The sequence below is a fragment of the Salvelinus namaycush genome, unplaced genomic scaffold, assembly GCF_016432855.1.
Source record: "Salvelinus namaycush isolate Seneca unplaced genomic scaffold, SaNama_1.0 Scaffold261, whole genome shotgun sequence".
Classification (NCBI taxonomy): Eukaryota; Metazoa; Chordata; class Actinopteri; order Salmoniformes; family Salmonidae; genus Salvelinus; species Salvelinus namaycush.
The window spans coordinates 193,818-208,343 of NW_024059464.1; the positions used below are offsets into that span (position 1 = coordinate 193,818).

General features: G+C 40.5%; 1 protein-coding gene across 2 annotated transcripts; it reads left to right on the forward strand.

The window, feature by feature from the left end:
• The first annotated feature begins 843 nt into the window (after nt 1-843).
• LOC120039266 (nuclear receptor subfamily 2 group F member 1-A) lies at nt 844-8,184 on the forward strand. 2 transcript variants are annotated; one of them, XM_038984721.1, is made up of 3 exons: nt 844-1,979; nt 3,257-3,781; nt 7,025-8,184. In XM_038984721.1, exons 1-3 carry the CDS (start codon nt 1,544-1,546, stop codon nt 7,297-7,299), a joined length of 1,236 nt encoding a protein of 411 aa, XP_038840649.1. In that variant the 5' UTR covers nt 844-1,543; the 3' UTR covers nt 7,300-8,184. The 2 variants fall into 2 exon arrangements, with proteins under 2 accessions (XP_038840649.1, XP_038840648.1); XM_038984720.1 differs by having other exon boundaries at nt 845-1,979; nt 3,254-3,781.
• Nucleotides 8,185-14,526: the final 6,342 nt, after the last annotated feature.

The window sequence follows — 14,526 nt, forward strand, 5'->3', positions numbered from 1 at the left end:
CCCGTGCAATTTTCAAACAACTTGACATGATTTTGAATTATTGTCATTATAAAACGTAATATGACACCCGTTCAGTGATTGTGTAGGCCTTAAAACCTCAACTGTTATAGAGTATTTGTTATTTGTCGATGTAATTTTGAGATTCTCTGGCGCCATCGCACCCTGTCTGCCTATTCTAACACGACTTATCTATTATGCATAATTTCTTACATTGTAATTTTTCCTAATTTGATCCAGTAACTTTGGACCCGAATTTTGACAATGTAAATGTAAAGTTGAAGCATATACAGTATTACACACCACCAAATGCTGTAGGCTATAATAAAATAGACGATACATCAATAATAATGTCCCCCGCATGTATAATGAATATGGTAGTCCCAAACAAACCATTTAAAACTTTGAGGAATTCTATGCCAGTCCCTTTCGCCGAGCACGTTTGTTTATTTCACGTGCACAAAGCTTTGTCCTCGCTTTTACCCTTATTTCGGCTATTCTATCCAGGGTTTCCTCCTCTGTTTGTGACAATAGACGGCCCATACTAATCAGGTTTCAAAGTAAATAGCAGCGCAGGGCGAGCTCAATGTAAATTGTGCTTGTCAGAGACCCCAGTCGTAGGTAGCAAGGAACGAGGACTCTAACCAATGGAGAGAAAGAGGCTTGGCTAACCTTAGCCTCCCATTTTCTCTCTCTCCCCTCAATGCAGGGCTCTGGCCAGTCAGTCGCCTTTGATTATCAGTTGCCAGCAGCCCCTCTCTTGGCTCCTTGACACGAGCACCATATAAGGCGTAGCGATCTCCATAGAAACGTGTCAGTTTCAATAGTAGTGTCAAAGTTCACTATATACAGACATTCGCGCAGATCCCCGTTTCGGAAACATAGCTCTGCTGGTCTTCCCGTTTAAACGCATTCATTTTTGGGTCTCTCCTTCTTGCATATTCTATTAGTTGTTGTTTTTTGTTTTTTTATCTTTTCGCCTTCGCTCCATTCTACTGGAGAGGTGAAACTACACGGGCACTTCGGCGACGCGGTCTTTTTACTGGTCGAAATGAAATGTATTTAAGAATATAGATGTAAAATTCCGCTCTTCAGTTTTTCCTCCCCTCCAACAGCGAAGACGGGAGTAAGGAGCAAGGAAGAAAGGAGAAGGGAATTTATTTCTCGCAGCACTTTGGATCGCATCTATTTTATGTTCATTTCTACGCCCATGTGAATCGCTCCTGCCTCCTTTCTGGCTATTTTATAACGAATAGCATTTTTTTTGTTACGGCTAGCTCTCTTTTTCTTCAAGATTGGGTTCCTGAATGGCTGACTGCAATTTACATTGGAACTGGCCTCCCGATACTTGCATATCCTGATCGGGTGCCTATTCTATCGCCTCCTGTATTTTGAATGTATTGATCGTGTTCTGCTCCCTTCTTTCTCCTATGAGATTGTTTTTTCCGATTTGACTTTGCACTGTTGTGTTTGAGATCGTTTTTCTCCCCTTGCTTTATAAATCCCAGCGATCAGTTCGCTTTATAGCACTTTCCGGGCCCGAGATATGGCAATGGTAGTTAGCGTCTGGCGAGATCCGCAGGAAGACGTGGTCGGAGGACCTCCAAGCGGCCCCAATCCAGCAACTCAGCCGGCGAGGGAGCAACAGCAGGCGGCGTCGGCAGCACCGCACACTCCACAGACCCCAAGTCAGCCAGGACCCCCGTCAACACCAGGGACTGCTGGAGACAAGGGGAGTCAGAATTCTGGACAGAGTGGCGCACAGCATATAGAATGTGTTGTTTGCGGAGACAAATCGAGTGGCAAGCACTATGGCCAGTTCACCTGCGAGGGATGCAAAAGTTTCTTCAAGAGGAGTGTCCGAAGGAACTTAACGTATACATGTCGTGCCAATAGGAACTGTCCCATTGACCAACACCACCGAAATCAGTGCCAATACTGTCGGCTGAAGAAATGTTTAAAAGTGGGAATGCGGCGGGAAGGTGAATATCTTTTTTTAATGGCATATATGATGATGCGTACTACGTTTCATTGACAACTAGGGCTGCCATGTTGCATGAAAGGTCACATACATACGGCTGAGCACATTGCACATCCATGTTTTTTTGAGGGGATGTGTATGTGTGCGCATTTAGCCTATAGAGAGGGTCAAATGCAATGCAGCTACAAAAGATAGGGAACCGGTACGAGTCGTAGGCTAAAACAAAGCAGCTGTTTATTTAGCTGACGTTTTTTGGGAACGTCAAAACTAAACATAACTATTTGCTTTTAGTGTGTGTGTGTGTGTGTGTGTGTGTGTGTGTGTGTGTGTGTGTGTGTGTGTGTGTGTGTGTGTGTGTGTGTGTGAGAGAGAGAGAGATAACATGCTAATGCACGTCCTTACATGTGTAGTGATAGACTTGTGTTTTGTTTGTCTGTGCATTAAAACGAACAGACAACATAACCACATCGTCTCCCTGTTCCATATGCTGACTAGACAGATTAGGCAGCTTGAGCAGGCTGACGTTAATGCTAGAGAATTTGTGCGGTACACATTTGTTTAGCCTCATAATGTATGAGGCCGTAACTTTCCCTCTCTTTGGAGCACAAATTATAGCAAAACACGTATTTTCAATTAACACCCAAATTACCATACATGTTATTTAATATTATCCCAAAAAAATATTGTCAACAAAAATACAATTAAACCAATTATACTTTGTTAAAGCACATTATTAAAATATTCTTCCTCGACTGAACTATAGGCTTAGAAGGCGTTTACTCTTATTGTGCTTGATATATTTTTGCCATTCTTCTTCAGTGCAGCATAACACATATGTAATGGAGGAATACATTAGAACAAATTAAACTGACACATGGGCTGCAGTGAACAACTAGATGGAGCATAGGTCTAAATGGCATTATAGGCCTGTATTAAAGCATCCGTCATGTTAGATATTATAAGTGTGTGTGTGTGTGTGTGTGTTTTTTAATCTAGATGCATGCATAGTCGATACTAATGTAAAAAGTGCAACACTTAGCATGTAGGCTACGGTCACTCTTAGATATTGAAAATATTATTATTTATTTAAACAACACACAATCTTACACACTATATAATTTACAGTTTGAACTAGATTGTGATGGGAAATGTTACTCCCTTATCTCAGAGCAGAAAACACTAGCTTGCCTAATGCTTCTCAGCATAGGTTGCACATGCAACAATGTTCATCAGTTCTGGATGCACATTTCCTCTCCTTCTCTTTCTTTTTGTCAGCGGTTCAGCGAGGACGAATGCCTCCAACCCAGCCGAACCCAGGGCAGTACGGGCTGACGAACGGGGACCCTCTGAACGGCCATTGCTATCTCTCCGGATACATCTCGTTATTGCTTCGGGCTGAGCCTTACCCGACGTCCCGATATGGAAGCCAATGCATGCAGCCCAACAATATCATGGGTATTGAGAACATCTGCGAGCTGGCAGCTCGCTTGCTCTTCAGCGCCGTGGAATGGGCGAGGAACATCCCTTTCTTTCCCGATCTGCAGATCACCGACCAGGTGTCCCTTCTCAGGCTGACGTGGAGCGAATTGTTTGTGCTAAACGCGGCTCAGTGCTCCATGCCTTTGCATGTGGCCCCTCTGCTCGCCGCGGCAGGCCTCCACGCTTCTCCAATGTCTGCGGATCGAGTCGTGGCTTTCATGGATCACATTCGAATCTTCCAGGAGCAGGTTGAGAAGCTCAAGGCCCTCCACGTTGACTCGGCAGAGTACAGCTGCATCAAGGCGATAGTACTCTTCACATCAGGTGAGTGTTTCCCATGCCGCTACTGAGGCCTCCTCTCTCATAGGCGGGCAGTGAGGGGGTAGACAGGGAGAACAACACTGACACAGAGGCCATGGCTGTTTAGTGCAGGCTACTCCATGCTGTTTTGACAATGGCTTGCTGCAAATATCCACAGTGATACATTTTGTGTGTTACTCAAAGCGTAAGAGAAGTAAACAAACCGATTTTCAAAAACGTAATTTTTATGTGTATTTTACTCCCACGTAGGAATAGATTGAAAGACAATATACTATTTAATAACTGTGAGACAGTATAAAAAGTTAATCGCATTACATGTTTTATAAGTCTGATAACTAGGTCTACAGAAGTGTTTGGTCTATGTAGCAGGCGTTTTGTTTTAAACATTATATGCGTAAAGAAAAGCATAATTGCGGTATGACACTTGATGTAGGCTATGTATGAGTTGCGGCACATGTTTTTCATGTTTTGCGCGCACAAACATGTGTCTTGGTAAAACAGGAAATAATCCCTAGCTGCCTATTCAAAGAAATACTGATTAAATAGCCTAATATGTCATTGTATTACTCTGCTATACATTTCTGTCAGAACAATGGTATGCTTGAGATAGATTCTGAATGTATTTAGTTTAAAGATATTTCCTCTCACAATTATTTCCTTGTAAAATATTAGAACCCCCAAATTTTGAAAAGAAGGCATAGTCTACATATGACAGGTCATTACTAGATCTGGCTGAGCCAAGGTCACCGTTCCTGTCGCGTGTAATAATATAGATATTTGGGGTTTGATTGTGGACACTTGCTGCCATTACCATTTGCAAGCAGTCGCATAAGGATAATGGAGAGTAAGTAGGCCTAGTGGATAAAGAAGCCTAAATCGACCGTGACTCAAAAGAGCTCTTATGTGGCTCTTTAGAGGTGAACAAATTCTCATTAAATAGCATTATTTCAATCAATACATTTCACAATTAAGTAACATTTTGAACATCATTATGTTTTGTAATATGTGTTTTTATTTTATTTTATAGAACATATTTTCACTCTCGATGTCCTCAAAAAACACTTGCTTAGTGACCACCTATAGCCTAGCCTAAAGTAGCCTAGCATTAGCATCTTACTGAATTATAGCCTATTAAATATATCCTATAGCCTACTCTAAATAGCTAAATATATTTCCTTGCATATTATACAATATTATATTATATTATGCATATTATATTATGTTATAGGTTATTATATTATTAGACATATCCATATGAAGTATTTTGTAATGAAAAATGTAAAAAATCGTGAGGATTGTATAGCCTACAGACAGGTTGAGTGACCAGTGAACATGTTTTGATCATGGCCAATAAACCTCCTCTAGTCCTCTAGTTTGCCCTCCTTAGTGACATGAAGACTTTACCACTGCCCTTTCTGCCCGTGAGGACATTTCTGTCCTTAGCATACAAACATTATATTCTCGTTTTGTAGGCCTACATGTGACTGTGCCCTTTTAGGCACATTTATAATACCAACCAAGCCCTTCTGGTTTACCTATAGCCTACCTTTGCTAATGCGAATTTTTCTAGGCTGTTAGTCATTAACATAACATGACGACATTGAGTGCCTTGCTCCAAGTTGTTGTTACGTTATTAGGCTTTATCCAATTTAACATAAAATACAACTACAGAGATAGTTGTTTAAGATGACTAGATTTAATCTTGGTTCTGTCCATTTTAGCAAGAGGCAACATGCGTAACAAACTATAGCTGCAGTCAAGGTTTACTGTGTTGACATTTTTCTTTTTTTTTCAAACATGAAACCCATAGGGGGTAGCCTAGTTTAGGTCGTTGTGTGCTTATGATTCATATTATGTCCAGTTATGTATTGTAGGATATTTTTCATAATCTGTTTTCACATACCTATTCAATGTGAATCTATGAAATAGATGTCTTTATGTGCAGATATTTTCAGGTTGTATTATGGCGTAAGGGTTAGTTCTATGTTTGGTGAACTATCGCGTGCCCCTTCACGAGCTTTCTTTTGACTCATGCATTCACTGCAGCTCAGTCGTCGATATGATTTCAGCTTAATCATTGTGTTTCACAAGTTTATATTTGCAAGATGTTTTAAAACGTCATTCATTTTTCCCTGATGACTTGTTGTATGTATTGAATAGAGACTATCAGAGGTAATCCAAACGGATTTGCATACATGGGACTGTGTTGCCTAGTCTAAGATCATATAGTAAATCAACCCGAGATCTCCGCGTTGCCCCCGCGCAGTCCGTGAGTTCATAAGGTTATTGTGTCTGGCCATAGTGAGTTATCACCCTGAGAAATCAAGATGAGGCTTAAAAGCCTCTCGGATACCATTGTCCGGTGTTTAATGTATTGTTACAAAGCAATGGCTTAATACAAAATGGTCAGGCCTATGCATAACGGTCCAAATGCTATTATGCTTGGCCCTGCACAGCCGTTTAATGCGGATTTCTAGGCACAGCAGTATGCCGTGGCCTGTGCGATAAACAGTTTAGTTTGTAGACTACTATGCACAAACATATCTTAAGACATTAACATTGAGTGCATTCTCCATTTAGGCCAATGTGCAATGAACAACCCCCGACTGTGTAGGCTACGAACAAAACACATGTCGCATGTGTTGTTGTGCTGGCTCCTTTTCGTATTTTTACGTGGTTTTTGCGTGACTATTGACTTCACCCTGCTAATAAATGTGATTGCTTCCAGGGCCTTTACTAGGCTACATTGAAAAACAGGCCAAGCATGGTATATCAAGAAAAGAGCGGAGAAATGGCTTAACAGCTTATCGAGAGTAGCTTAATTAGGTCATATTATAACCATTGCAATTTAATTTTCATCAATGTATTTTATACGTTTCCATAGACTTGTGTCCCCTGAGTCAGAAACCATGAGTGGGCCTGCCTACCTTTCCCCCTGCTCCCTCGATTGGAACTGCAAAACGCTATACAATAAATAGGCTTATGCTGCACACCATTTCCCATGCCCGTTAGCTGCATATTCTTTGTTTTGATTGATTTATGAACGTGTAGAGGTATCTGCCTCTGTGTGGTGCGCTCCCCACTTCAACAGATCGCCCTTGTTTATTCTATATGACAGTTCCTCTTACTCAACGTGACGTAGCATGTTTGGGCAGTGTGTTTGTTAATTTCACTTTGTCAATAACACGTAACGTTGATGTTGAACGATAACCAGGGTTCTTTTGTGTTTCTCTTTTGCCTGCACAGACGCTTGCGGCCTGTCAGATGCGGCTCACATCGAAAGCCTGCAGGAGAAGTCTCAGTGCGCCCTGGAGGAATACGTGAGGAGCCAGTACCCTAACCAGCCGAGCCGCTTTGGCAAGCTCTTGCTGCGGCTGCCCTCTCTCCGCACCGTCTCCTCATCGGTAATTGAGCAGCTGTTCTTCGTCCGCTTGGTAGGTAAAACTCCTATTGAAACGCTCATCAGGGATATGCTATTATCCGGGAGCAGCTTCAACTGGCCTTACATGTCCATCCAATGATCCGAATGAGAGTGACAAAAAGAGAGAAAAAGGACCAAAATTCAGCATCCAGTACAAGAAGACTATATATAGGACATTTTCTGAACATATTGGAAGACATGACATGTTTTTTTTTTGTCTTCTGGGACTAAGATGTGAGATGGAATACGTTATGTACAGAAAATATGGAACTGGACTTACACCTGTTTAACTCCACTCTCATCTTCAAGAACAGTACTCTTCATTTTGTAAAATACTAGTCTTTATTTTCCTTTTTTGTAAAAAAAAAAACACAAATAAAATGAAAAACAAGACTTAGCGGGAAAATAATGTTTCCAAGCAATTATAAGAAATGTCCTGTGTCTATGTACCCCTCTGTTTTGTATTTTTTCTGGTTCTAAACCAGCTTTTCTGTGATTCTATACTAATAATTTTTATATAACCTTTTGCTTCTTATTATGAGTGCGATATATATGTTGTCGAAGCTACGTTCTCCGAGAATTAAAAGTTGAAGTGGGAATTTAAAACAGAAAAATAAAGAAATTTAGACAAATAAGATACAAGTCTAATCGCTATGACAATATCACTACTGATGGTTGAACTATGGACCTGCAACAGCAGACCGACCTCGTGGACATTTTGACGAGAGGACGTCTTGCTCCTGGTTATGAGTGTTTGAGGAGTCGATCATCAGTCAAAGAGGAGAGACATGAAAATCAAAAGCACTTTTAATATATCATTTCAAATACATTTTCTTTGTTTCGTCTTGAAATTTTCATTGTTTCTTGAATTTTATTGGTTGTTGCCTTCAATTTGCTTACTTCATAATGCAGCTTTTGCAGAAGGGTCGGTTGATGAAGTTGTGTGATGGTGAGTGTACTATTAAAAAAGAAATAGGCAACAATGTCTCACTCTCAAGAATGTTCTTCTGAAGATCGAGATGCGCACTCACGCGTATTGTGTGGGATAGCATAATGCCACTCATCTTCATACACATGTTTAGGCTACGCAATATGTTTGCCTTATATGTGCGTTTTCCAGGTTTGTCTTGCATACTACACTAAACATTCTAATTAATTATAGGCATTTTGCCTCTATTCTTCCCAATGGAGCTTGGCGAACGATGGGAAAAGATAACACTATCATGTTATGCTATAGAACAGGCGTTGTTTAGATTGGATGGCTGGTAGGCTGCTCATTGCATAGCTAGCTATATGTTACTGTTTCACCTAGTCGCTCACTCACGACTGAGTATAAACACAACGATGTGCGGAATTAGACAGTAGTGACGCTGCTCGCTGCCCGTGAGGGCATTAATGTTTCATACTTTCCCAGACAGCAATGAAAGCATGAGCTTCTCTAGCCTACCTCTTGTGGCTTAATCAAGGTGATTCTCAATTCAACTATGACTGACTCCAAACATCTGCATTCGCCTGTTAAAAAAATATACCCTTTGAAAAAATGGTTTCAATATTGACATGCGTTTTAGCTAAGGATTGCACTCGCTGTAAAACAGATGTGATATGCATGATCAATCTGGAAAATGTATTTTACAGCATGTAAGCCAGACGATAGAAACATCGAATGTGATGTATTGTGTTGGAATAGAGAGAGTGGAGGAGAGATAGAGAGACAGACGCGGAGTGCACAGTGCAAAGACAAATGAGAGAGGAAATATGCGGAGGGAAATCAGCGTGTATGTAGTCTTGGCTTGCCTATAGCCTACATTTATAATGAATGCATCGACGAAGTCCTCAACGTGTTGGATTATGATGTTTGTCTGCACAGTGTAGTATAGTAGCTTCCTGTACAGAGGCTGCATGTCTGTGGCGTGACAATGTCTGCTTACCCTTTACAAAGAATGTGGACCCGAGAACAGATCTCTGACGTACAGAAATAAGTCAGTATACTGTTCATATGCATAATACACATACTGTATCAGACTCAAATAAGGACATACGCTTGGGATATGTTGGGAGGAAGATGACGGTGTCTTGTAGCCTTTGCCTTGCAGTCGATCTTGAGATAGTAGCATGATGAGGACATGTATAGACGTCCAATTTCTTGAACGATCTCCCTACGATGAAAGCTAGCGTGAGGATGGAAGCTGAACGGAGACAGCCACATGTCTTAATTGTATTTATATCACCATTTTGGGTTTGGGTGGGGGCGTATCGTGGCGGCGGTTGATTTGATTGTATGTCCCCTGATTAATTCATTTACGAGTAACTTATTTTTTGCTTAAACTAGTGATGTTGTGAAATGTCGTAAATGAGGGCCTATCTCAAATCGTTTTTTCTTACAGCTTTTAAAACAGGAGTAGCCCTATTAGGTCTAGTTGTCATGGTCTCATCTGGTCAAAAGATGAGCAGGCCTTAGTTGATCCCGGTCGACCTGTGGTCATGATTGAAGCAGTGTTCATCCTATATAGCTTCTGCTAATATTTCAACACGGTATTTCTCAGATCAACGTAACCCTTAATTGTGTTATGTCCTCAATAATGTGTAATAATATGGCTATCAATGATTATGAACTAACAATGGCATGAGCATGTTGGCCGGTTGGCCAGTTCACAGTTGGAGAATGAGCCCTTGTAGTTTGCTTTAAATTAATAGGCTTAAACACATTTTTTAAATACTTTAAACACTCATTTTAACACCTGAGAGCCAAAATTGTACATATTATACCTTAGCATTTTACAAATTACCCATTTAATCTTATTGGAAAAATAAATAGGCTTTTGGGCTAATTTGGAAGTTTAGCTCATATCCTTGGCCTACTCCACAACTTTTCTTAGATTGTAGTCCCCTAAATATTTTATTTTATAAATCTGGTTGTATGTGTTATATTTATTAGTTTTTTGGCTAATATCCTAGTTTATGTTTACCCGCATATGAAGAGATGTTTAATTAGAAAAATATAACATTTACTGAAAATAGTGTCGTTGATGACGAGTCTCGATCAATTCCAGCCTATATTTACAGCCCTCGACTAAATTGTTTACCAGCATATTAAATGCAGCTTTTAACTGGTTGTCCTCACATAATGTATTCTAAACCCCTCTAGAATTCTAACTTTCATCCTTTGCTGAGCGCATTCTGTTGTACAATCTCTACACTACGGGCTATATAAATCATTTCAAAATAACATAATTCGAGCCATGTGTTTCTAGTTAATGAAGCAGTATGACTCACTACAAACAGGAATGATAGGCTACAGTTTGGTAGTGATAAGTGATATTTATTAATCGATGGTGTGTTGCTTTCATTGTCCAACAGTTAGGACAATTTAAATATGCAACAATTGGATATAATCTCATACTAGTTTGGTATTCGGCTTTCCATTAACCTCATAGGCCTATAGTGTTTGGGATGATGAGCTTTCAGGCAGAAGTCTTTCATAGTTGTAGATCACTCAACGTTCAAATATGTTATACAAATGGTCTCTCTGGGTCTTGTATGCTGCTGGTATTTTAGCTGCTTTTCTGAAGAAGAAATAAACGTGTGACACGATTGGGATGTTCTATCATATCGTATTGTTGCACTTGACTGATGACAGTGGGTAAGGCAACGGGATCTGTAACACACTATAGGCCCCATTTGTGTCTCGGTAATTTCGGAAACTCTGGTTACCAAAGTGTTATTCCCAAATGAGTTAAATAACAATTTACCTTTGTCTGGTTTCATCCATCAAACCACAAGTGAATGACTCCTAACACGGGGCTATTTGTTTGCTTGCACAAGCAGCTGGGTGCGATTTCACGTTTGAGATATCTGTCTGAAAGCGAAACATTTATTATCCTAAGTTGTCAGCGACCCTATTTCCAAAACCTCATGCAACCAATGGTTCCACACGTCTTGAGCAGTCACACGGCAATAACAAGCTTGTGTGTGGTAACATCAGTTCATTTCGACAATGTTAGGCCTACGATAAGTCACTTTTGACAAACAGTTTGAGAAAATATTTTCAAATTGAGCTTTGGGATGCGTGAATGATCTTCTCAAGTATGGGCTATGACAATGTTATAAACTTTTATTTCAGGTATTTGCTTATGCATAATGAATAGACATACACGAGAATGGACATCACGTTTTTCATCATCGCTTGGCAATTCAAACACTTCTGGTGAATGTTTGAAAACAGTGGGAAATAGCCTAGCTTTCTAAATATAGTGCATGGATGTCTGCTTGTGTGTCATAAAATGGATTGTTTGCTTTCTATGTGAAATGGTAATAATATGTACTCGACCTGGAATGACGTACAATTGTTCCTAACTATCTCAATGATCGCAGTATAATTCTGCCGTCCGCAGACCTCATAGACAAGCTTTAAGCCATGGATCAAATCCAATACTACAGGGGTATAAAATATATCCAGTTGTGAACGTAACATAAGGGGACGCCTGTGTGTGTGTGTGTGTGTGTGTGTGTGTGTGTATGTATGTGTGTGTGTGTACGTGCGGTGTGTGTTGCGAGCGTGCGCGCGCGCGCGTTTATGTATGTGCAAGCTGGCGTGTGTGAGTGAGTGAGTGAGAGACAGAGAGAGAGACAGCGAGGGAGTCGGTTGCGAGAACAGATCGCTGTGTAAGCGATCCCTTTGTGTTGATTTAGGAAGACGTTTGCTGTATATAACGTTCAAGGCTGATAATATCATTGCCTGGACAGATAAATAAAGCATTGGCCAAACCATCAGGTCAGCTATCGATCCGCTGCTCTCCCCGAGCGAGAGAGAGCGAGAGGGAGCGAGGGAGGGAGCGAGCGAGCAAGGGAGGGGGTGAGACAGAGAGAGAGACCCTTTACTCATTAGCATTCCATACCCATGGACTAACGCTGACAACTAACAGAGATATCCAGCTCTACACCATGCACTCTCTCCTTTTGTCTCCATACCCTTCATTTCAACGGAAAGATTTCGTCACAGTGAACACATTCTAAGCATTTACCCTTGAACAGATTCCACATAGAATAGAAGTCATTTTAACGATAGGCCTATAGAAAATAAGACTGTGAATTGTTATCTTTATCACTCATTAATGGGCCTAGTGCTAAGGCATTTAAACTCTTGTAGCCGAGTTATAACCCATAAATCACAGCATTTGGATGTAGGCTAATTATGACAAGTGTGTGCCTTTACAGTAACATGGTCAACTAAGTTGTCCAAACTCTCACATAGACTACTTTTGGTGTTTTTATAAGGAAACATATTTTTCTTGATTGGCACGTGAATCGTCAGAACGTTGAAAACAATTGTGGATTCACCATAAGCTACGTCCTCAAGGGAAGATTCTACCCAGTTTTACGCAATGTAGGACATTGAGTTGCTGCTGAACATCAACCACCATGGCACTGCTACAATGCATTGGGATTTTATATTATTAACTTATGCAAGCCTAATTGGCTAAACGTTGTGTTTACAACATAGTGGTGATATAAAGTGCCAATTATACGAAATAAAGGGTAATTGTGAAATACAAATATTGAAGCGTGAGATAAAAAAGAATAATCGTCGAGGGGCAGTCGATGATAATTATTCGACAGGGGCTTTGGGAATGTAGGCTATATCTTAATACCCGCTCGAGACTTGCCCAACAATGACAGCTGTTCATCAGATAGTAACTTCTTTCCGAGTTTTTTCCCCTCCCACCCGGAGCCCCGTCTCTATCTTGCTTTGTTGTTTTAAAATATGCATGTCCCTCCGGAATGCCAGTCACGAGTCCAAACTTTGTGTCCAACCTCCCACATGAAATGATCCTTTTAAAGCGGGCTCAATATGTCTCAATCTGCACTTCACTCTAAGCTTTTGGGTATAGTCTATGGGACAGAGCCCAGAAATATATTAATTAAAGCGAGATGTTGTGTCGAACTCAAATGTTTTAGACTTTACAATCTGTGAAGAGAGACGGCTCAGAGAAGCTGGAACATCAAGGACTATGATGGAGATTCACGAAAAAAGTAAGACTTGTTTTGGTTTTGTCTCTCATGCACAGTGTGTGTGTGCACGTTTGAGTGAAATGGATAAGCAAGGGGAGAGGGGAGAAGGAGAGAGCGAGAGTGAGAGAAGGGGGAGGGATATGTGAGAAAGGGAAAGAGGAAAGGATGTGCTTATGCGTGTGTGTGTGACTCCGGCTGTCATTAACAACAAATTAATCAACACGTGGCATTTAAACTCAAGAGTGCTATTTTTCAGTGTATGTATAAGTTCCGGTAATCACAGTACCGGAAAAGAAACCCAGGAGATTGGAAAGGAAAGTTTGATTTTGAAAGGGAAAGCGTAAAACGAGTTAACCGAGTCGAGACAACGAGGAGAAGGGGCTGAGGTTTTGAGAAGAGGAGGCTATAGCTTCATTTCCTTTGAGAAGTTTATAGGGATGTTTGTGATTGTCAGTGGCAAATGTTGTCATTAAGGCCAATTGCAATTGTGTTTTGAGTCAGAGAAGAGTTAACCTGTTGCTGATGGACACTTAAAATTCTAGGTGCTGGCCGAAAAATTCCACAGTGGTCCAAACATAACGTCACCAGCATGCTGCGCCAACTAATTCATTCCGTAATCCCTTCAAACTGTTTACAAACAGAGTGACGTCAAGTCATCGGGAGATCTAGCCTACACCAACTAAATTAATGTAACTAATATGGTAATGTATTAATTTGAAATGTTTTAATAGACATCCCCACGGTGTAATATGTCAACATATGGGAGGCCAGCAAGGCCGGGCTTACCTTATAACACCCTGGCTTTTCAGTAATATTTACGGCTTCTCTTTCTAATACACACCAGATGGTTTGTAACTGTACCACCGCTGCCAGTGAGCTCCTCAATTTTACTCAGCTGCATTTTGTTGCAATTATACTTCATGCTGAGACCAAATTCATTGGTCACCTATTTTTGCAGCATGTTTATGTAAATATAATTTTGGTCACCACTAATGTTTCACTTCATCGTCAGGATTTTCACATTGCCTCTATGAAGTTACTTTTTCATATGGATTTTTTTTTTGTTGCTTAAATGCATATGTAGCCTATAGGCCTGGTACCCACGTTCAATGCATGGTATATTAAAAACAAGAAAATACATAGCACGTCTTGAAGCTTGACCAAACTGGGTTGATAGGCCACTCACTGCACCTTTCAGCCAATCACTCAATCAATCATAATGCTTATGAAGCAATTTATATTTTATCTAACTAGTCTCTATCTGTAGGCCTATTGGCTACGTCTTCAAAATATTAAACTGGAAAAACATAAAACAATA